General features: G+C 42.5%; 1 protein-coding gene across 2 annotated transcripts in view; it reads right to left on the bottom strand.

The window, feature by feature from the left end:
• Positions 1–1,074: 1,074 nt before the first annotated feature.
• arrb1 (arrestin, beta 1) overlaps positions 1,075–22,068 on the bottom strand; it is a 33,485-nt gene continuing 12,491 nt past the window's right edge. For both annotated transcript variants that reach the window (XM_084063755.1, XM_084063756.1), the window contains 15 exons: positions 16,719–16,749; positions 15,386–15,446; positions 13,860–13,904; positions 12,644–12,840; positions 11,808–11,867; positions 9,577–9,644; positions 8,182–8,317; positions 7,527–7,611; positions 6,783–6,855; positions 6,394–6,531; positions 5,963–6,046; positions 5,643–5,666; positions 5,293–5,363; positions 5,084–5,132; positions 1,075–2,300 (listed from right to left, as the gene is read on the bottom strand). In XM_084063755.1, coding sequence (XP_083919881.1) covers positions 2,195–2,300; positions 5,084–5,132; positions 5,293–5,363; positions 5,643–5,666; positions 5,963–6,046; positions 6,394–6,531; positions 6,783–6,855; positions 7,527–7,611; positions 8,182–8,317; positions 9,577–9,644; positions 11,808–11,867; positions 12,644–12,840; positions 13,860–13,904; positions 15,386–15,446; positions 16,719–16,749 — 1,228 coding nt within the window. In that variant the 3' untranslated portion in view covers positions 1,075–2,194. The remainder of the gene's footprint in view (positions 2,301–5,083; positions 5,133–5,292; positions 5,364–5,642; positions 5,667–5,962; positions 6,047–6,393; positions 6,532–6,782; positions 6,856–7,526; positions 7,612–8,181; positions 8,318–9,576; positions 9,645–11,807; positions 11,868–12,643; positions 12,841–13,859; positions 13,905–15,385; positions 15,447–16,718; positions 16,750–22,068) is intronic.

Below are 22,068 nucleotides of genomic sequence, written 5' to 3'. Positions count from 1 at the left end.
TCCTACTCTCAATACTTTATACTTCTGCACTACGTGGCTAGTACCAAGGTTGGTGCCCTGTGCTTCAGCACCTAAAGGATTCATCACAAGCCTAGTTTAGCGTAGCATCATCACACTGGTTTCCACAAATATCCTTTTTATTAAAGATGCAATTGAATATACAGCTTTCTTTCGGATAAAACAGTATACCAATAATATCTATAATCAATAATAATAAATACACTATGTTTTTCATTTTTCTTTTTCAGACAGCTGTAAAAGGTGATAAATCAGACATTGATAATCATGATTCATACTCTCACATACAGAGAAGGACCAACATGGTGTTAAAACTACTGGCTTACATCAAGGGTTCCCAAACTTTTCAGGCCGTGACCCCCCCCAAATAATCATATTTGAACGGGGACCCCCCACCCTGACAAGCACTTGGAATTGTAGGCATTACATTTAGTTTGACTCGGTTCCACAGATAAATATTGTGAAAATAGCCAAACTACAAGCTCATGACGGCTCGCACTGCGATCTGTAGATCAGCTATTTTCACAATGTTTGCCTCTTTCTTACTTAATATTTGACAATTTAGCAAATTCGTATTAAAAAGGTCTAACCCTTAAATTGTAACTGTAGAAAAGTGCAGATATCCTCCCACTGAGCATTTTTCGGGCTATTAGACGTCTAAAATACGTCTAAGGGCTAGGCTAAAATAGGATTATAATTGGTATAACAGTGAAAGTTTTTAGACGTCTAGGCTTAGCCTAGACGTTGATTAGCTGTTTTTTAAGCGTCTATTTATAGACCGTCTATACTATAGCCATTGAAATGACGTCTATAATATAGACGTCTATATACAGTATAGACGCTTAAAAAACATCTAATCAACGTCTAGGCTAAGCCTAGACGTCTAAAAAACGTTCACTGTTATACCACTATCACCACTATCACTGTTATTATAACCCTGTTTTAAACGGAGGTCTAATAGCCGACTATGGCTCACTGGGCTGTATACACTTATCCTGTATGTTGTTGTTTACTGTTGAGTGAGAAAACAATGTTGCACATTAATGCACATTAAGCGAATCATCTGGGGACCCCCCCCCCCCCCCCCAAATAATTTAGAGACCACCCTGGGGGTCCCAACCCCCAGTATGGGAACCACTGGCCTACATCATGTTCTAATGCCCTACACTAGTACAGGCAACATCATTGTCTTCATCTGTGTCTGACAACGGTCTAACACATGGTAAGGTTGTGTCTCTCTTTACATGGCAGGCTAATTGATTTAGCTAAAATTCCCTAGCTCAACACTGTCAGCTAGGGGTGTTTCTGTAAAACATCCAGTCCACTAAATAAATAATGTCCAATAAACGACGTGTTGACAAAAGGCGGTGTTGTTGTACTCACAAAACATAGAAATGAATGATTGCCGTGTACCCATGCAGACAATGCCACCCATTGATATAAACGGTTAAGCAAGATGTTCTGTTGCTAGGGTCTTTACATCACATTCTCTCCTCCAATGTGACTCACAGAATAGGTCATGTGACTCACGCTTGAACCAAATCCTGATTGGTTGCCTGCCACGTTGGTCCTGTTGCGATCCACACAAGTCCGATCGTGATACGATTAACCACCTAAACCATACATTATTGACCAGAGTCCCCCAGGTGGCTATACTTGGTCCCCTCCTTTATTTCCCTCCTCATTACACTAAATCTATCACTAAATCCATAAGCTCACTGTGAGCTTTTAGATCTGCTATCTTTGCCTATTATAACATGCCCAGAATAGGGACGCTAGGGTTCATGTGCGTAAAAGCAGCTAAAATAAAAGGGTGGATTGAAGCATGCTCTCTCCAAGCTCTACCATCAGCAGGACCACAGCTTCTTTAACACTTTGAACCTCGCTACCGTCGTTCGAGCTGTTAAACATAAGCCGAACAACGTCTCCCCATCATGAGAACATGAACACGGCATCACTGGAAGATTCCTCAACAACACAGCAGCACAAGAGGCTCTCTGTCCGTCTGTCCGTCTGTCCGTCCGTCCTTCTGTCCGTTTGCCAGTCTGTCTGTGTGTGTGTGTGTGTGTGTGTGTGTGTGTGTGTGTGTGTGTGTGTGTGTGTGTGTGTGTGTGTGTGTGTGTGTGTGTGTGTGTGTGTGTGTGCTTGTGCGTGTGCGAGTGCGTGTGTCTGTTGTCTATCTGGTGTTGAGCATGGGCGACTCTGGCCCCTCCTCGTCCTCCTCGTCCTTTGCGTCAATCAGCCGCTGTCGTGCGAAGTCCTCAAAAACGATGTCATCGTCACTGAAGAGAGAGAGAGAGAGAGAGAGAGAGAGAGAGAGATAGCATCATTTCAATGCTGTGGTCAAACTCCTCTTCAAAGTTCATCGTGTTAACATTAGGGCTGCAACGATCTGTTTTCTTAGCGATTATTCTACCGATTACTTTTTTGATCAATCGAATAATTGTGAAGTGTATCGTTTTAATAATTTCAACAAATCAACAAATCGACTGTTTCAACGTCAACCTGACATTAAAGGCATTCCTGCCAACATTCAGATTCATTTTATTGTCACTTAGATGCACTGTTTATCAGGTACATAGATGTGAAAAACGTACGCTCTGAAGCTCCAATACAATAAGACAATAAAAACATAATAAAACAACCTAAAAACACTCAATAAACAATAAACACAGGGCAAGAATATCAGTCAAAGAAAGTGCATTCTGCAGAGTACAAAGAGTTATTGCACATTCACTTTTCACTGTCATTTAACAGCCTGATTGGAAAAAAACTGTTCCTCAGCCTGCTAGTGCGTGCTGAGAGGATCTTGTATCCCTTCACCCTTTTTAGGGGAAAAAAAGTGTTTATTGGGGGTGAGTGGGGTCAATCCTCAGGGATTCAAAAAATAAGTAGCGCCTTGCGGTCTCTGTCCGTACATCTGCCGTACCAGGACGTGAAGCTGCTTGTCAGGAAAGTCTCTATTGTGCCTCTGTAGAAGTCCCTGATGGTGTTGGGTCTCAGGCCAAATTGCTTCAGGCGCCTGAGTCCGTACAGGCGCTGTTGGGCCTTTTTTTTTTACGACTCGCAGTCCCAAGTCAGGTCCTTCTCGATGTTCACCCCCAGGTATTTGAAGGTGTCCACCCTCTCCACCGCTGATCCATTGATGGTAACTGGTTGGAGCTCATCCCTCTTCTTCCTGTAGTAGTACACAACAATCTCCTTGGTTTTTCTGCTATGACACGTACAGTAACACGTACAGGCACTGTTGGGCCTTGTTTTACGACTGCAGTGACATGGCAGTCCCAAGTCAGGTCCTTCTCGATGTTCACCCCCAGGTATTTGGCACCGCTGAGCCATTGATGGTAACTGGTTGGAGATCATCCTTCTTTTTCCTGTAGTCCACAACAATCTCCTTGGTCTTTCTGACATTCAGAGAGAGGTGATTGTCCATAAACCACGGCTCCAAGGTGGCCTTGGAGCCGAGGGTGGCCAACTCGTCGCCGCCAGAGATCAGACCCACCACTGCCGTGTCGTCAGCAAACTTCACAACATGGTTTGATGACTGTGTCGCCACGCAGTCGTAGGTGTACAGGGAGTACAGGAGGGGGCTGAGGACACAGCCCTGTGGTGCCCCTATGCTATGGGACTCAGTGTGGAGGAAGTACAACCAGCCACTCTCACCGTCTGGGGCAGTGGCGTGCACAGACATTTTGAGGGGCAGGTGCTCAAGTAAATTATACTTTTTTTTTTTTACTTGGTCTGCTCTTTTTTCCCTCTACACCTATACCTCTTTGCCAAAAATAGCCGATCTACAAGCCCACAACGCCTCGCAGCGCCTCGCAGCAGGGCTTGTAGATCTGCTATTTTTGGCTAAAGTTCTCCTCAGAGAAGGGATGCTAGGTTTCGAGTGGTTATGGTAAAAAGAAAAATCATACCACAAAAAGATTTGGCGGACCCCCTGTAGTAACTCTGAGGACCCCCTAGGGGTCCCGGACCCCCTGTTGAAGACCCCTGCTGTAAACTGGAAAAAAACAACAACTTTTTTTTCCTTTTTTTCAAAAGGGCACTTCTGGTCAAGAGGGCAAAGGGCAGGTGCTCTAGCACCACCTAGAGTCTATCTGTGCACGTCCCTGGTCTGGGGGCGGTCTGTCAGGAAGTCCAGGATTCAGTCGCACAGTGAAATATTCAGGCCCAGGTCCCGGAGCTTGCCATCGAGCAATCAACATTATGTACATTTTTATTTAAAGCGCAATACATACTCCTTCCGACCAGTGGTGGAGGAATTACTCACATTTTGAGAAAACAAGCCTCCTCAAACAGTTAAAATCAAACCAGATATTAATATTTTACTATATTAAAAAAAACGAATCAATAAGATTAAGTGATAGAAAATGTTATGAATGAATGAATACATGAATGAATAAATAAATTGATGAGCTCTGTTAGTGTTATGACAGGGTTTTCATGTTGTGGAAACATTCTGCACATGAAACGTGAAACAATTTAACCTGAACATGCCTACTGTACTAGAGAGAGAGAGAGAGAGGAAGCTGGCTGTGTTATTGATGCAGTTATAAAGCACTGCACAACTGATTTCTTGCATCACTGTGCATGAATTATTAAACAGCTGTTTCTAACAGGAAGACAAACAACAGGAAGTCTGACATGTATTATTGACAACTTCACAAGGACCAAAGGCAGGCAGGTAGACAGAGAGAGAGAGAACCAGCTAGGGCTGGGCAATTAATTCATAATATATCGAAACCAATAACCAACTTAATCTTGCTCATGTAGGGTAATTGATTAGTCGAGAAGCATATATTTATTTTTTGTTATCGAATAAATCGATTATTGTGCTTAACCACTTAACCTGTATTATACTTTGTTGTACATGGTTGATGTACAAACAGTGAAAATAGCCGATCTTGGCTATTTTTAAGCATTTTCTTTATTTTCTAAAATAGTCTTTCATTAATTGTAGTCGAGGCAAAGGTTTTAAACCATCCTGACATTGATTTGAAGTTATATCGCCCAGTCCTAGAAGCAGCCCACAGCCAGCACTAAGATAGAGTTGGTTACTTACTTTGTGTCAAACTCTATGAGGTTTGCGTCAACAGCATCTTCATCTGGAGCTGCAGATAAACATCATATTACATAATTGTACATTTAATAATAACAGAAATAGAATAATGATATTTTGGCTAATGTTCTCCCATATTTCTAAAATATACTGTATTTTCATAGATGTTTTAGATGAGATAAAAATGGGATATATAAACCAAAGTAACGTACCCTCTCTGTAGAGAGAGTCCTCTGAAGGTTTGGGGTGCATCAAAGTGAAAGGCAGCTCCACCGACACATCACTGAAATCATAGTGTTATGTACAATATGTCTATTATACTATACATACACTGTATAAACACAATCATTATTATAATGATAATAATAATAATGAATTTAATTTATTAAGCACTTTACATTTGAACAAATCTCAAAGTGATGCAATAAACATTAGCATATAAACCATCACACATAATGTTACAGCATGTCTATTATACGACATGCTGTGGGCCAGGGACCACTAGTGGGCCGTGAGGGTATTGCAAGTGGGCCTCCAAATAATTGCTTCTTCTGCTTCTTACCTTGCTGCCAGATCTCCCAAGATCCTGAAATCGTTAAAAACACTGTTAGACATCTTCAAGTCCACTCAGCCGATCCAACAAGAAGCTACTATGTAAAATCCTCAGTGTGTTTTAAACTCTGAGAGTGCACGTTCTCAGAGTTGAATTAACACTCAGGACTTTACAGTGTATGTATAATTCATATTATTCAGTTAACTTATAATTGGCAACCAATTTCTAAATTCTGCATTGTGCCTGTAAAACTATACCAGTAAAACATTATATCAAAATAGCTTTTGTTTGATTGAAGAAGTTATTCAGTATTTAACTAGTGTACGTACCCTCCTCTTGATACCACCAGCTTCACTTTAACTTTATATGAGACGATAATACCCAGCATCTCCTTGTTAGCAACTTCCTTCAATCTGCACACACACACACACACACACACACACACACACACACACACACACACACACACACACACACACACACACACACACACACACACACACATAAAACTCTCTCAGTCATAAATACAATGTTGCACTAATGTCTATCATCATTCAGAGTTGTGTGTGTGTGTGTGTGTGTGTGTGTGTGTGTGTGTGTGTGTGTGTGTGTGTGTGTGTGTGTGTGTGTGTGTGTGTGTGTGTGTGTGTGTGTGTGTGTGTGTGTGTGTGTGTGCGTGCGTGCGTGCGTGCGTGTGAGCATGTACTGTAATGTAAGTGCATGTGTGCGTGTGGGCTGGTTAATAAACAGCAGGTCTCACAGGGTACTGGAGGCCAAGTTAGTGTCTTCATGTTTGAGTTTTCCGTCCAGCGCCAGGCCTCGTTTCTCTCTGTTGCTGGCCAGGAACGGTGTCAGCGTAAACACTTTACAGAACGTTGCACTGGGAGCCACCAGGTCACTGAGGACACAAGCATCACACACACACACACACACACACACACACACACACACACACACATGTATGTACGTACGTACGCATGTACATTTGATACATACACAAATACGTACATATGCAGATAGAAAGACAGATAGATACTGTATAAAGGCAGACATATAAGATACTGTTGATAGATAGAAAGATAGATATAGAGGCGGAAAGACAGATAGAAAGACAGACAGACAGACAGTTAGGCAAACAAACAGACGTACTCTGATTCCTCTGTGGCAACGGGGCATTTATACTGGGCCGTGTTGAACAGACAGATGTCTGCATACTGACGAACTGTAAACACACAACATAGAGCTTGTTACAGTGATTTACTATATAACTCACACACACATCACTCATTTAGACTCTTAAGAGTGTCACTCATAGATCTGACCACTTAACAGCCGTGTTACGTGATCAGATGGGTTTATTTTAATGATCAATCAATCAATTGACCCGTATACTTTTACTTTAAGTTCTTATTTATTGGTGAACATGGTGTATCCAACATGGCATGCAGGGATGTAAGTAAACAAATGATGTAATTTTACAGCTAAACTGTACATTACAGAATGTTTGAAAACATTTAAAGGGGAATCTTTTTTCATAACATCATAGAAAAGGTAAGAACACCGTGGTCCAAAATTCCCCTTTAAGACAAGAAATCGGCAATGCAGTAAAATAATCTCGATTCATATTAGTTTTGTGAGCCGTCCGTGTTGCTTTGGAAGGACCTCACTGGCATAATTTAATAGACTATGTTCTTTAGTAAGCAATTAAATCCTTTTTAAATTAAATACTTTTCTAAATATCTTTTGTGTAAAATTATTGATTTGTTTATTAAGTAGCTGTGTAATAAGCAGGATATTGAACAGTGAGATGGTCGATATTGAGAGGAGGGGTCCCTGGTTTATTTCTCAATATCAACTGTTCATGATCCCTTACACAGAACCAACGTATGGTACCTGAAATCTTCATTTTCTTGACTGTCTTGTTGGTGTTGTTGGTGACGTGGACGTTTACACTGATTGGCTCGCCGTGGTAATAGATCTGAAAGAGAACAGCTATTACTAGGCAAGGTGTGATACAGACAAAGCTACTGTATAAGGCTAAATGTCTTATTGTTATAACTAGACTAACGGTCCTTACACACACTGTAAGTTTTGTGCAATTCATTTGCATTCACACTGTTGTTTGTGTCATGCGTACATGCACACAGGATGTGAATATTATGCTAAAACAAAGTAATTTATTTTCTTGTGAAAACGAGGTAAATTTTTCACTGTGAATAAAATATGAATATAATAGAATTCAAAATGCTAAATATTTGCTGCCACATCTTTGGATCATTCATTCGTCAAGCAACCGGTGTATATTAACATGTACTATAATTATAACCATATATCCACCATAAAGTGTACTTGATGTAAAACCAGACTAATGTGCACTATAGTTATTATAACCTATCTAAAGTGTGCTATACCGTATGTATGAGCAGACTAAAGTGTGCTATGTGTACAAGCGGACTACACAGTACGCTATAATATAGCACACTTCAGTCCGCTTTTACATAATAACACGCTTTACATATTACACATTATGGAGGTGTGCTAGTGGTACCTCCTTGTCTAAGGAGGCCTCCAGGTGCAGGGGTTTGTCTGACATGAGGAACTGCCTGGTGGTCTCAGCTGTGGGCTGGGGGCCTGGTCTCTCTGGAGCATACTGGACCTTCCTGATGATCAACCGCACTGAATTCCTACACAAGCATGCACGCACACAAGCACGCACGCACACACACACACACACACACACACACACACACACACACACACACACACACACACACACACACACACACACACACACACACACACACACACACACACACACACACACACACACACACACACAAACGCACGCACGCACGCACAAATGCACGCACGCACGCACGCACGCACACACACAGTTTAATACTACCACTAATACAGTAGTAATGATAATCATTACATTAACTAGACCAGTTGTTCTCAGACATTTTATGTCAACCCCCAAATTGATATAATACTGTATTTGGCAGCGAACGCCCATTTGAAAAGATATTGTGCCCCCATAAGAAAACAGTTGCCAGCATTTGTCAACATTTCTCGAAAATAGCAGATCTACAAACTCACAACACGTCACATCAAAAAGCTCACAACAAAAGCTCACAAATGTACAAGCAGCTTGTAGGATTGTCTATTTTCCAATAGCTGAAATATTTAATAGGAATAAATTGAACAAATTGAATACATACGTAAATGAAAAACATGAAGACAAGAGCAGTGATGTCCTTCATTGCTCTACTGGCCCTTTGCCAGATTCTAAATTTAGCCTTAAAATCGACTGATTCATTTATTTATTTTATTTTCTAAAAAATTTGAGTAGTCAATAATTTTTGACCCTCTTTTTCTCCCCAATGTAATCATTATGCCAATTAATTCCTCCCCACACACATTTCTGTGTTGTCACTTCTGCTGTATGTATCCTACTGACTCACCTACCAGTGAGGAGCCCCCACCGGGAGGACGTAGAGCCTTCGTCCTACTCCTCCCGTGCAACACTCCCCGCTGACAGGTGCCGCCCCAGCCCGTAGGAGTACGTGCAGTGACCAGTACCACCCCACCCGGCTTCCCTCCCCCGAATACGGGCCAATTGTGTTCAAAGTCGGATGCACCACGGCGGATTCGAACCGACAATCTCATGGTGGTGGGCAGGGACTTTACCACTGTGCCACCGAAAGCGAATGATGAACTGATGAACTTCTGTAGTCTGACCTTATTAAATTTTTGAACAGCTCATTTTTGAAGGCAGAAACTTCCCATTCAGCACCAGGGCTTGGAGTGACATTCCTTGCAAGCCTTAGGATACTTGGACAGACAGACCCAAGCCTGGTTCACATTCAATCAAAATTCCTTGATATATCACCAACTATAGCTTGGTTCACTTTCAAGCAGAATTCATTGATTTATTACCAACCTTTTGTGGATTTTTTCCTCTGTGTTTTCCGCACAGAATGCTTTCACTTCAAAGTCAACGCCACAGGCCTGGAGAGTCACAACAAACAGATTGATTTTTGATGAGATGAACTCATGAAACACAGGTCAGGTGTATTATAGAGTCAGCAGAAACATGCTGTGTAGTCAATGAAGACCTGTAAAGAAAAGAAAATGCTTTCAGAGCCTCCTTTATAGAACTGAGTGCCAACCTGTTCTCAAGTTGAAGTTGCTGAAGTTATGTACAGTAAACTAGACCATACCCCAAGGGAGGTCCGTGGATCCGGAGTCGCGGACCCCCAGCGAATGCTTCGTGGACAACTTGGGGGTCCAAGGACCTGCCGTGCATGCTACGTGGCCGCGCGTACACGTAATCACAGGCTAACGCTTAGCACCAACAGCTAACAGTTAAACACTGGAAAAAGGCTATTAAAACATTGCCTGCCAAGGACATACGCATACGTCCTTTTAAATAAACACTTGCCTGCCAAGGACGTAAACATACGTCTTTTCAAAAACAAAACAAAAATCCACAAGAGGTCGCTCTAAAACAACTTAGGAACGGTCCCTCGAGGCTGAGAGAAGGAATGGATGGATGTGACGTCATCACAAAAAACGTCACCTCCGTCCACTCCAATAGTAGGATTTGTAGAAAAACACATGTAGCTCAGATTTCTCATTTTTTTGGTGAAAACGACACCAAAGAAATTCCGACAGATTCAGTGGCGCAGCTCTGAATCTGTTCTTGAGAGATTATGTGTTCAATAGCTTGCACCCATATAATGGAAAGCTTAGATTTTCCAAGGCAATTTTATTTGCATTGCGAGCACATTTCAACAACAAGGCAATTCAATGTGCTGCAGAGTGACATTGCACTAGCGACGCCTAGTGATTGGTCAACAGGTTTTGAATGTGCCTGTGTTGTTGTTTTAGCATGATTAGAGGCTATGGTTTTGCTAACCAGGCCTGTGCCTACTGCTTACTCTTAATCAAGAATTCTGTTGTAGGTTACTTCAGTGACCCTGACGATCTCAGAACGATTCCAGAGCAGCATGTCAGTGTCACTGTAATGACCAGAGTTTTCAGTCTGTTGAGGCATTATGTTTTCTCCAATGGAAGGGTACCCTAGAGGGCAATTCATCATGTTTTCTCCACTGGAAGGGCACCAAAGAGGGCACTTCATCAGGTTTTAGGTTGTGATCGTATGTGACTAAGTCTCTTAAAGGCAAAGTCCTTCTAAAGGCATAGATTTTCCAACATTGAACAATGAACAAAAATCATGTTATGTTACAAAACGTTTAATTGGTGGAGTGCAAGATCTTTAATTTAATTTTACTATGCATCAATCAATGCACAACTGTCAGACAGGCGATCTGCCTGATACCACGACCTCTACATTTGTCAATCACCAGTCACATTTCACCAGGAAGCCTCTAAAGGCATTTAAAAATATTGATGCCTACTAAAGCAATAAGCCACAATAGCCCGTGGTTTACCATGGATTTCAGAACAACTAAGAGACGTAGTGAGGCACAATGCTGAGTGGAGTGCTTCCGACCCACTTAGCGCTTCTAAAATCGTGGCTCTTAATTGCCACCACCCATTTTGATCCATTTTGATCACCTCTCTTCTTCAGCTGGGAACCTGTTAATGAAACACAGCGCTCGACAACTAGTCACTTTGGCAGTTACATATACAGATACAGTGTGAGAGAAATACTGTAAGATACAGCAAGAGTAGCGACCCAAAAAAACGAAAGAAGAACAACATCACAAAAACACCATGAACAATGAACAATAGTATACGAAGTTTCAAAGCACCTGCCACATGCACTTCAGTGGAACGTCAGTGGATAGTCCAAGCCTTGTCAGGGAAAAAGGGGGGCATGTGCCAGGTGTAAAATGGTGCTAGGTGTCAAATCAGACACATACTACGGGGAAAGATCAGGGAAAGTTCAGTGAAGTGTGAAGAGATGTCTTTATGCATAAACAAATAGACACAATCACGTTACAGTATACCGCACAATGCATAAGCAATACACACAGAAGATAAAAAAGCCTAATATCTCCCCAGGCCAAAGGGGGCTAGTGGCTTAGATGTTTGGCTTTAGTGTCCGTTCCCAGGTTCGAATCTCGGGCGTTACATACTATAGGCATAGGATACTGCGGTTGTACTGACTGAGCAGATCAAGTATTTTTTTAATTCAATCCTCACCTTCCCAGTGTCGTCTGGACCTGGCTGGAGAGTCACAGAACACGGCAAGTTGAGAGGAATCTGAATAAAAACATAACACTGTTTATTTGACCGCCAAATACATTGTCTGTACTGTCTCTCCTACACTGTCGTCTCTCAGCTGTCCTACTGTCTATCTGTCCCACACTGTCTCTCTATCACCTTTCTTTTTGTCTGTCTGTCTCTGCTACACTGTCTCAATCTCAGTTGTCCTACGGGGTATCTGTCCCACATTGTCTCTCTATCACCTTTCGTATTGTCTGTCTGTCTGTCTGTGCTACACTGTCTCAATCTCAGTTGTCTTACTGTCTATCTGTCCTACACTGTCGTCTCTCAGCTGTCCTACGGTCTATCTGTCTCACATTGTCCCTCTATCACCTTTCTTATTGTCTGTCTCTGCTAAATTGTCTCATTCTCAGTTGTCTCACTATTTGTCTCTCCTACACTGTCTGTCTCCCAGCTGTCCTACGGGGTATCAGTCCCACATTGTCTCTCTCAATCACCTTTCGTATTGTCTGTCTGTCTGTCTGTCTGTCTGTCTGTCTCTGCTACATTGTCTAAATCTCAGTTGTCTCACTAATTGTCTCTCCTACACTGTCTGTCTCCCAGCTGTCCTACTGTCGGTCTCTCCTACGCTGTCTGTCTCCCAGCTGTTCTATTTTTGGTATCTTTTACACTCTTTCTCTCCTACGCTGTCTGTCTTACATTGTGTCTCAGCTGTTGTACTGTCTAAATAAAGACAACATTCTGACCACTTCCTTTAAAATGAATTAATGAATTGTCCAGAGACTAGACAAAAGTGTGATAATGGTTCTCACATCAAAGACGAAGGGATAAGCATGTTCCCCCAGCTTTTTGACCAGTCGTTCCTGTAGGCGAGTGAGGTTCTTCTTGTCCTCTACCAGAGGAGGGAAGGCCTGGATGTTGGCGACAAACAGATCCTTCCGGAAGGTCAGTCCGAGGACATCCAGATCCTCCCGGCCGTAACGAAACGCACAGGTCAGCGTCACAAACACTACAAGCAAATAACACACAAATACAAAATGAGAGACACAGTTATCCCGTTTTTGTACTAGCAGTTTACTCTGTAGTAGTCTCGCGTAGCCAGACCCCACAGAAAATGAAAAACAGCGACCTCTGTTTTCTGATATTGTCTGTGGGGTCTGGCGGGAGGAAAATGGAAGACTAGTGCGCAGGGAAACTCCGGTTTCATGTCTGCCTTCAGCGCATCACTTCCGGTTGGTGCGACTACGTTTTCATTCCCACTAACAATATTTCTACACGGAACACTAACACCACTTCTCCCAGAGAACATGGATGGTTTTGGTTATAAGCCCACTTGTTTCTATGATGAAAGAGTACGTTAAAATGTGAATATCTTTCCGTGGTTTTGTCCGCTCCGAGGACGCTATTGTTAAATTAGTTTCGGCTAGTTTCGAGGGGGGAAGGGTGGATGGACACGTGAATCCCGCCCACTACATTTGATTGGGTAAAGCGCGGCCCGCTTCCTGATCTGAAGGCACGCCCACTTGTAGCCAATGCGCACACGTTATGACGAACCCCTCCGACAGATTCCACCGCAGGGCAGAATCTGTTCTTGAGAGATTAACTCTGTAGTAACAGTGGTACCCGTTGTGGTACTAGTATGTTTATTGACCCTCTGTACGTGACTCATCCTAACAATTAGGAGCAGAAGGCAGCCACTGAGCAGCGCCCAGCTAGGGACCAAATCCAATGCCTGACTATGGTATGTTCCTACTTCCTATACAGTATGTGAGGAAATCTAGGTGAACACAGGGAGAACATGTCAAGTCCACACAGAAAGAAAGTCTCCAGTTGGGTTTGAACCTGAACCCATGACCTGAGTTACTCACACTAGTACTACTCGATAATAATAGCATTCATAGTGCTAGATTAATTACTCCGTAGCAACTGTGGTACTGGTATGTTAACTACAATCCACCATCAATGTGTTTAAAACTTTTGTTTGATTCCTAATGTAAGACGGTAGAAGAACAGAAACATAACATTAACCTTTTCTTTCCTTCAAGTACTCTGGATCAATGAGAACTACACCGTCTGGAGGAGAGGAGAGGAGAATGATTACATACAAAAACATCCCATTAGAAAATTCAAATAATATGTCAACCAGTCAAAGGTATCTTTTTTGTGTGTTATATAAATATTATTTATACAACAGTTTGTTCTGACCAAGTAGTTTGACTGGACAAGAGGCATTCCATGAGTGTTGATATAGAGCATGACAGCACTGGAATGTTTAACTATTTGCAGCACTCCGCTACAGGTGTTCAAATAACAATTAATTAATGAATTAATTAATTAACTAGGCCTTTGCAGACGGGGTGCGATTAGTCAATCAGTTTTTACCGCATGCGAAAAGACGCACAAATCGAAATGGGTTCGATTGGAAAAAAGACGCATCGCCGCATCGCATCGCCGCATGGTAAATTCGGATCCGGTGTGCATGAGGTCATTGAGAACCATGTGTTCATTTCAAAAATGATATTGTCCGTTTTTTCCGCACCCTGTCTGCAAAGGCCTTAACGGTCATAAGCAGACTCTTATTTCACTGGTTGCACATGAATGTAAACATACAGATTCATGTAGGCCTGTCACAATTATTACATAATCGTCAAATCGCAATTATTTGAGATAATCGCAATTATTTTGCATAATCATTTCCATGTTGAAAAATGTCCATGCACATTTTCCAAAAATAGCAGAAATAGCAGATCTACAAGCTTACGTGTCACTTTATTGTTTCCTCTTTTTTTTGTATAACATTATTATAAACAGAAATGTAATTTGTATTCATGATAAATGTTCAATGCCATAAACCTTTATTTGTGTGACAATTAATCGTCAACTTAAATTCTGTAATCGTGACAGCCCTGGATACATGTACAATGATACATTGTTGTAGACCTATCAAAGTACAGTAGCAAGCTAGCACGCAGGAAAATGTTTATGCGTTGCTGGGCAACAGCCCAGTCTCGGTCCAGTTCCAGCAGAACTAATTGTGTTGGCAGAGCTGAATAAAGGTTTAAATAAACAAACAAATCACAATCTGTTGTCAGTTATTACTGTTGAACTAATGAAACGGCGCTTGTAGAGCTGTTGTATAAAAGCAATATCACACTTGAGTGCTGCTGTAACCACTTCATCCCTCAAATTGACCGGGGTCGGCTCTGTACTCGGTCCACTCTTTTTTTTCCTCTACACCAAATTCTCATGTCCTGTTGCGACATGCTGTGAGCTTCTATATGTGATGTTTTTGGTTACCATGGAGATGCCAATCATATTGTACGTTACTGTGTGTGTGTGTGTGTGTGTGTGTGTGTGTGTGTGTGTGTGTGTGTGTGTGTGTGTGTGTGTGTGTGTGTGTGAGTGAGTGAGTGTGTGAGAGAGAGTGTGTGTGTGTGTGTGTGTGTGTGTGTGTGTGTGTGTGTGTGTGTGTGTGTGTGTGTGTGTGTGTGTGTGTGTGTGTGTGTGTGTGTGTGTGTGTGTGTGTGTGCGTGCGTGTGTGTGTGTGTCCTTACCAACTGGCTCCACTAAGTCTACTTGGTCAACAAAGTCTCTCTTCCCTAGATAAACAGTCAGCTACACACACACACACACACACACACACACACACACACACACACACACACACACACACACACACACACACACAGTAAGTCAAAGTTTTTAATATGTTATGACTTTAAATATTTCTTGTTAATATAAAATACCTTGTGAGTGTCATCTATCTATGAACCTGCGGTGCAATCATTAGGAAGTAGGAACCCTTTACATTTAACCACTTAAACCGTATTGTATATATATGTCACAGGTAGATTGGCATTCCAGGTAGAATGGAAGTGGAGCGCTTGTTTTCAGGCTCGGTGCGGGGCTGCGATGCCAGGAGGACGGCGACGAGGACAACATGGATGTACATACATACCAGCTTCAGTGGCGCACTTCGATAATCATTAGACTCCCCATCCACTACCAGTGGAAGTCTGGGTTTGACTGCCGCTTGGGACATTACTTTTTCAAACAACCGCGGACTACTTTTTTTCGCCGATAAAGTATAGTTTTGGACCATGACGGAGGCGCGCCGAATCAGCAGACCTTGAGGCTGAGGAAGTCGCGCCCGAGCGCCTCCAGGCGCGAGTGCCCGCGACGACCAGCCGATGGTCTGCTGATTCGAATCAGCGCCGTTCGAGTTATGTACCGATAGGGACAGAATCGTAAATGATGTTGTGGGGACTGCATTTGCCCCTCTATGGTTTGCCCCATTGAACTGCCACTCGCTGCACTAACATAGCCCGCCAGCCCGCCCCCTCAGGCTCGCCCCCTTGTGCGCGCGCGTGCGTGCGTGTGTGTGTGCGCGCGTATGCATGTGTGCGTGCTCGTTTGTGTTGTGCGCGTGTGTGGTGTGCGACTGGCTTTTATTGCCCTCTAGCGTTGGTTCTACAGAAATGCCTGGTGGGCGGACGGGCGGTGAAAATAAGCGCTTCTTTTCCATTCTACCTGGAATGCCAATCTACCTGTAACATATATACTTAGTTGACCGGGTATCCCAGGATTCTATACTTAGTAGGTCTGTTAGTATTGCCCACTACACCAAATCTCTTCATCAAAAATACCTAATCTAGCTTGGCTATTCTGGCTAAATGTTCACGTTAGAAATGGGACACTATAGGGTTCATGGTGAAACTGAAGGTAATCTGATCAGTTTTGGGTAGATGGGGTTGTGTGTCTGTTGTGTAGATGGAGTTGTGTGTCTGTTACTTAGATGGCGTTGTGTGTCTGTGTTGTGTAAGCTACTGTAGATGGAGTTGTGTGTCTGTTGAGTAGATAGGATTGTGTGTCTGTTGCGTAACTCACCTTTCCATTGGGACTCGCTTTCTTAAAAACCCTGAAACAAAACACAAACAGAGATGCTCTTTATCTTGGTCTGTCTCCACGCACGCACACGCACACACACACACACACACACACACACACACACACACACACACACACACACACACACACACACACACACACACACACACACACACACACACACACACACACACACACACACACACACACACACAGTACTGAGACAACAGCAGCTTGCTGTTTGTACAATGTTTTGTCTCGATCAATCACCCTGTCTCCAATGAAAGGCCAAATACATATTTCTCACCCCCCGGATCAGCTTTTCAGCTGTATGCACATGTATGCAGATGTAATACATATGTGTATAATATTTAAGTTAACTCCTGCAGTGTGTGTGTGTGTGTGTGTGCGTGTGTGCGTGCGTGCGTGCGTGCGTGCGTGTGTATGTGTTTGTGTATATGTGTGAATATAATACTGTGTTGTTAGTGTTCCTCTCTGTGTATACATACATGGAAAGATATGATCTGTTTGAAATCCATTAACCACCTACAACAGACTAGGGTCCCCCAGGGGTCTGGACTTGGCCCCCTCCTTTTTCCCCTCAACACCAAATCTCTTCACCAAAAATAGCCAATCTATAAGCTCACAACACGTCACAAACGCAGTGCATTGTGAGCTTGTAGATCTGCTATTATGACATGCAGAATAGGGACGCTATGGTTCATGTGGTTAAATGGTATACTTCCTTTAATTTCTTTCTCAAAGAAACCACTGATCTAATCTGACTGAATTGGTCTTACTTGTTTCCTCAGGGTGTAATATATCATGTGTTTCAGTAGAATTTAAACAGATTCTGAATATAGTGTGTGATTATGGATCGAGGCAGTGTGGCTACATCAAGGTGTGAATAGTGCGTGTTGGTGGGGTGCCTTTTTTTGTTGTTGCTTGAGCCCCTGCCTCCGAAAATGTCTGTGCATGTCCCTGTCAGTCAGGCAGTCAGTCAGTTAGTCATTCAGTCATTCAGTCTTTCAGCCTAATGCACATCCGATACAATTATCTCCCTGCCTCGCCTCTCTCTCTCTCAGACTTAATGTTATCATAAATTACCCTCCATATCTGCTGCCCAGCGTCCATTAGCTTTCAACCCCCCCCCCCACCCCACCCTTCCCAGAAGAATTGGCCCCTGGGAATCTGGAAAAACAACGGATGTGATGTCATTATCCATAGGAAATGATGTCCCTGTGTTGTAGTCTACTGTTGACAACATGCTAGTGCACTAGGACGTACAACAGTCAGTCCATCATGTTGTGGGTTCTATGACTGTCCGGCCAACACCATGGCTATGTTTAGACTAGCAGCCCAAATCCAATTTGTGTCCTGGAATCAGATTGTTTTTTTATCAAGTCTGAACAGCTTAAAAACACATGGAAATAGATTTTTGAAATGTGTCAGTCTGGACACTCGGCCACTGAAGCCAGATTTACACTTCGCCATACAATGGCGTTGCTCGCCGAAAATGCCAGATCTACAAGCTCACAACGTGTTGTGTCACGTAACACGTTGTGACGCTTTGTGACCTGTGGCATTTATCACACCTATGTTGCTGCCAGTGGTGTAAACTATGTAAGTACATTTACTCAAGTACTGTACTTAAGTACACTTTAGAGGTATTTATTTTACTATTTTCCACTCTTAAAACTTAAAACCAAATATTGTACTTTTACTCCACTACAATTATTTGAAAAGTTACTTCATAGATTTAGATTATTATTACAAAACATGCATTTACCACTTCAGCCATATATATATCTATAAAGAAAACATCGCATGGATGCACCTGGGACGTATCATCAGTGTTGTAGCCTGGGATCATCGGGTGTTTCGGGTCTCACAACATACACCCTCGCCCAGGTGACCCAGCCGAGGTTGATCAAGCCCCGACTTACGTCCCAGTAGCTACCCACGGTCAGTCCTATAGGGAAAGACAGGGCCACTCAGTCCGCTTCTCCGGAACTACTCTGCCGGGACTCGGGGAGGCTCTGACACGTGGAGGGACTAGGCTCTGTGGGTTGTCTCCTGGCTGGGGTCCTCCTTCGTCTCACCAGGGCCCTATTTCACGAAAGGTGAATTAGGGCTTAAGCCTGGCTTTAACACCTATCCTGGCTTAATTTGTCGCCCCCTAGCTGTCGCCCCCTAGACCCCCCCGACACACACACACACACACGTCCCGTCACCCCCCCCCCCCGCGTGTGTTGGGGGGGGGGCTCCATGATTGGTCAAGTTCAAGGATTCTGCTATCGACTTTCATGGTCTTTTACAGGAATACGTGAAGCCTGGCTTTACTATCCTGGCTCAACACAGCCTGGCTTGACAAGGCCTAGCTCGACAAAGTCGCTCCTTTTCAGCCTGGCTTGACGTTCATGGAACAGAATAAACCAGGCTATACGGACCCGACCCGTGTAATGTGTACTGTGTCTGTAGTCTGTACTGTGTATGTCACTTATGTCTATGTAGTGTTACGTTAGTTACATGTGTTGTATTGTAAAGTATTTTTAACGTATTGATTGTTAATTGTAAGAGGACCTCAACGGAAATAAGTCTCAGGACTTTCTTGTGTTATCCTCGAACTGCGGTGACCATGTGGTTTTAGCTTTTCAAATAAATCAAATCAAATTAAAAAAAAACATCACGCCAATCGGTACATATTATCTCTATAGTCATGTGATCATGACGGAAAGTTTGACATACATATTCCATCCTGATTGGCTAAGAAGAGGTTAAATTCTTTCTTCTGCTATGCCACCAAAATGTGGAATGCCCTCATACAAAAGTGTGAATCCTTACCTTCCTTCAAAACCACTCTAAAAGAGCACTTACAGGAGGCTGCAATTCAGAACTGGCCCCTAACTACTCTATGATGTTTTTGCATAGTATTGTATATTTGTCATGTAATGTTTCAATGAATTGAGTACAAAGGACCCCAATGGAAACAAGCCATAGTGCTTTCTTGGGTTTTAATCCTCTTAGCAGACCTTGTACAGAACTGTACTTTCTGTGCTTTTTTTGCAAGCTGTTAATAAAGTATTCAATCAATCAATCAATCAATCATTCAATCAATCAATCAATCAATCAATCAATCGGCTTCCGTTTGCAGGAGTGGCTCGTTTTGAACAAAATGCCTCAAATCATAAAAGCAGCGTCCGATTGGCATGAAATTTTGCACGCACATTCCGACTAGGCCATGGAAGAAATGCCATCCTCCAATTCTCAAATCGGGCCCCCTGGTGGCGCTATAACAGGCAGATTTCTGTGAGCGGCTAGTCTCTGGCACCGTTAGACCGATTGTCGTGAAACTTTGCATGCCTACTCCTTGGAGGCCAAGGGACTGCACACTCCAGGGAACAGAGATGGACAACTTACTACTGCATTATTAAGTATTTTATTAGCACGACGCGTTTCACCGTGAGCTTCGTCAGGTGCTATACAAAAGTGAAGGTTTGTGTAGCACCTGACGAAGCTCACGGCGAAACGCGTTCTAAGCATGGCCCCAGATTCTAAGCATGTTTAGGCCATTCACACTGGAAAATCACTGGATTTTGAAGTGTTGTGTTGATAAACACTACTGTCCCACCACAACGCAGGAGGGGGTGAGGGATTCACAGCTGGAAAAGTTAATTAATCAACTCACATTATCCAGAGAGAAAACTCTGCTGTCTCAGAGTTAATGATACAGTTAATGAAAGTTGAAAAGGCAAAAAAAGATAATTTGTCACGCATTTCTCTTCTGTAACCTGTCAATTAACAACAGATATCAAATATACATAAAATGTATGGGAATTAATTTACAGTCAATACAATACATAAAGTGACAGGTCAGTGTATCAATGTAAATGAGATCATGTACAGTAAAACAGATTAGCAGAACAGGATTGTGTTGTCGAGCTCTATTCCAGGGTTCCATTTGTAAAAATAAAAGGAAAAAAACGGTTTGTGGCATTTTGTACAACAAATAGCGAGCTTGTAGATCTGCAATTTTCACTAAAAAGAAAGATTTACATATTTTGACATATTTGCCCAAAATATGGATTCCACGATGAATGGGGTTAGCTTACATTTCACATATCCCCACCGGCCATGAAAATGTATGACCAGAGGAGGGGATATAAAAAGCAGAGGCACGGATTCCACCCCCAACCAATGCAACCCTGTCTATGTCCATTCTCTAACAAACATGACACACGCGTCATTGACACAGGAGAAACACCACATCAATCATCTATGATGACGATCACGTCAAATCAATAACATAATAATGCTGCATACACCGATTTTACCAGCTCAGTGGCCTTGGATTGATTGAATACTTTATGCGCTGAAGAAGATTTATTATAATCAGCTGATGTCTCCAGGTCGCATCAAGCACCCATCAAGTTTGATGAGAGTCAAAGCACAAGATTACAGCACAAGTCAGAGTTTAAATAAGTTATACTGTACGTCTCTGCCCACACAGCATGTGCACGTCACAGACTACATCCTGCTCCTACTGCTGAGCAGAAAACCTGGGGCTGGGGCCCCTTACTGTCAAGGTATAAGATGCTCTGGAAAAGGATGTGAAACCGTTTGTGGTTAGGAGAAAGAGAAAATACTATTAAACTAAACCCTAGAAAGAGCGTATTTTTTCAACATAAGGCAGAGTACAGAGTTACAAACAGACAGAGTACAGCATTACAGAATTTTTATTTCACTTACTTACTACTTACACACCAACTTTAGTCGCTGCTTTTTGATACTTTTATTGTTATAACCAGAGGTGGAAAGTAACTAAGAACATGTACTCAAGTACTGTACTTATTTATGTACAGAGTATTTCCGATGTTCTATACTTTTACTTCTACTCCACAACATCTCAGAGACAAATATTGTCTCTGAGATGTTCTGAGATGTAACTTTAGTTACTAGTTACTTTGTGGATTTTGATTATTATTACAATACACACATTAACCCCTTCAGCCCTATTTAAACTTTGGCTATTTGAAAATAGCAGATCTACAGCCTCAAGTTAAAAATGTGAGTACTTTTTCCACCACTGCACCTTGTTAACTCAAACTAAAAGTCCTTTTCATGCGATTAATTCACCTGAAAATATTTTGTTTCGAACTGTTGTTTGTATCATGAGTATATCCGTACAGAACGTGCATATATCGTGGCGATAAAGAAAATTTCTATTTGTTCAATTTAACACCTTGAATAAAAGCATCAACCTGTATGAATGTACTAAAGGTCCAAAGTGACCAAAGACCAAAGTGGTTTAAACTGACCAACATTGCCATCATTAGAGGCCTGCACTCTC

The sequence above is a fragment of the Gymnoscopelus microlampas genome (genome assembly GCF_963454915.1).
Source record: "Gymnoscopelus microlampas genome assembly, chromosome: 8".
NCBI lineage: Eukaryota > Metazoa > Chordata > Actinopteri > Myctophiformes > Myctophidae > Gymnoscopelus > Gymnoscopelus microlampas.
The sequence above is the reverse complement of the archived record's forward strand: the minus strand, read 5'-3'. Positions and strand labels throughout refer to the sequence as shown.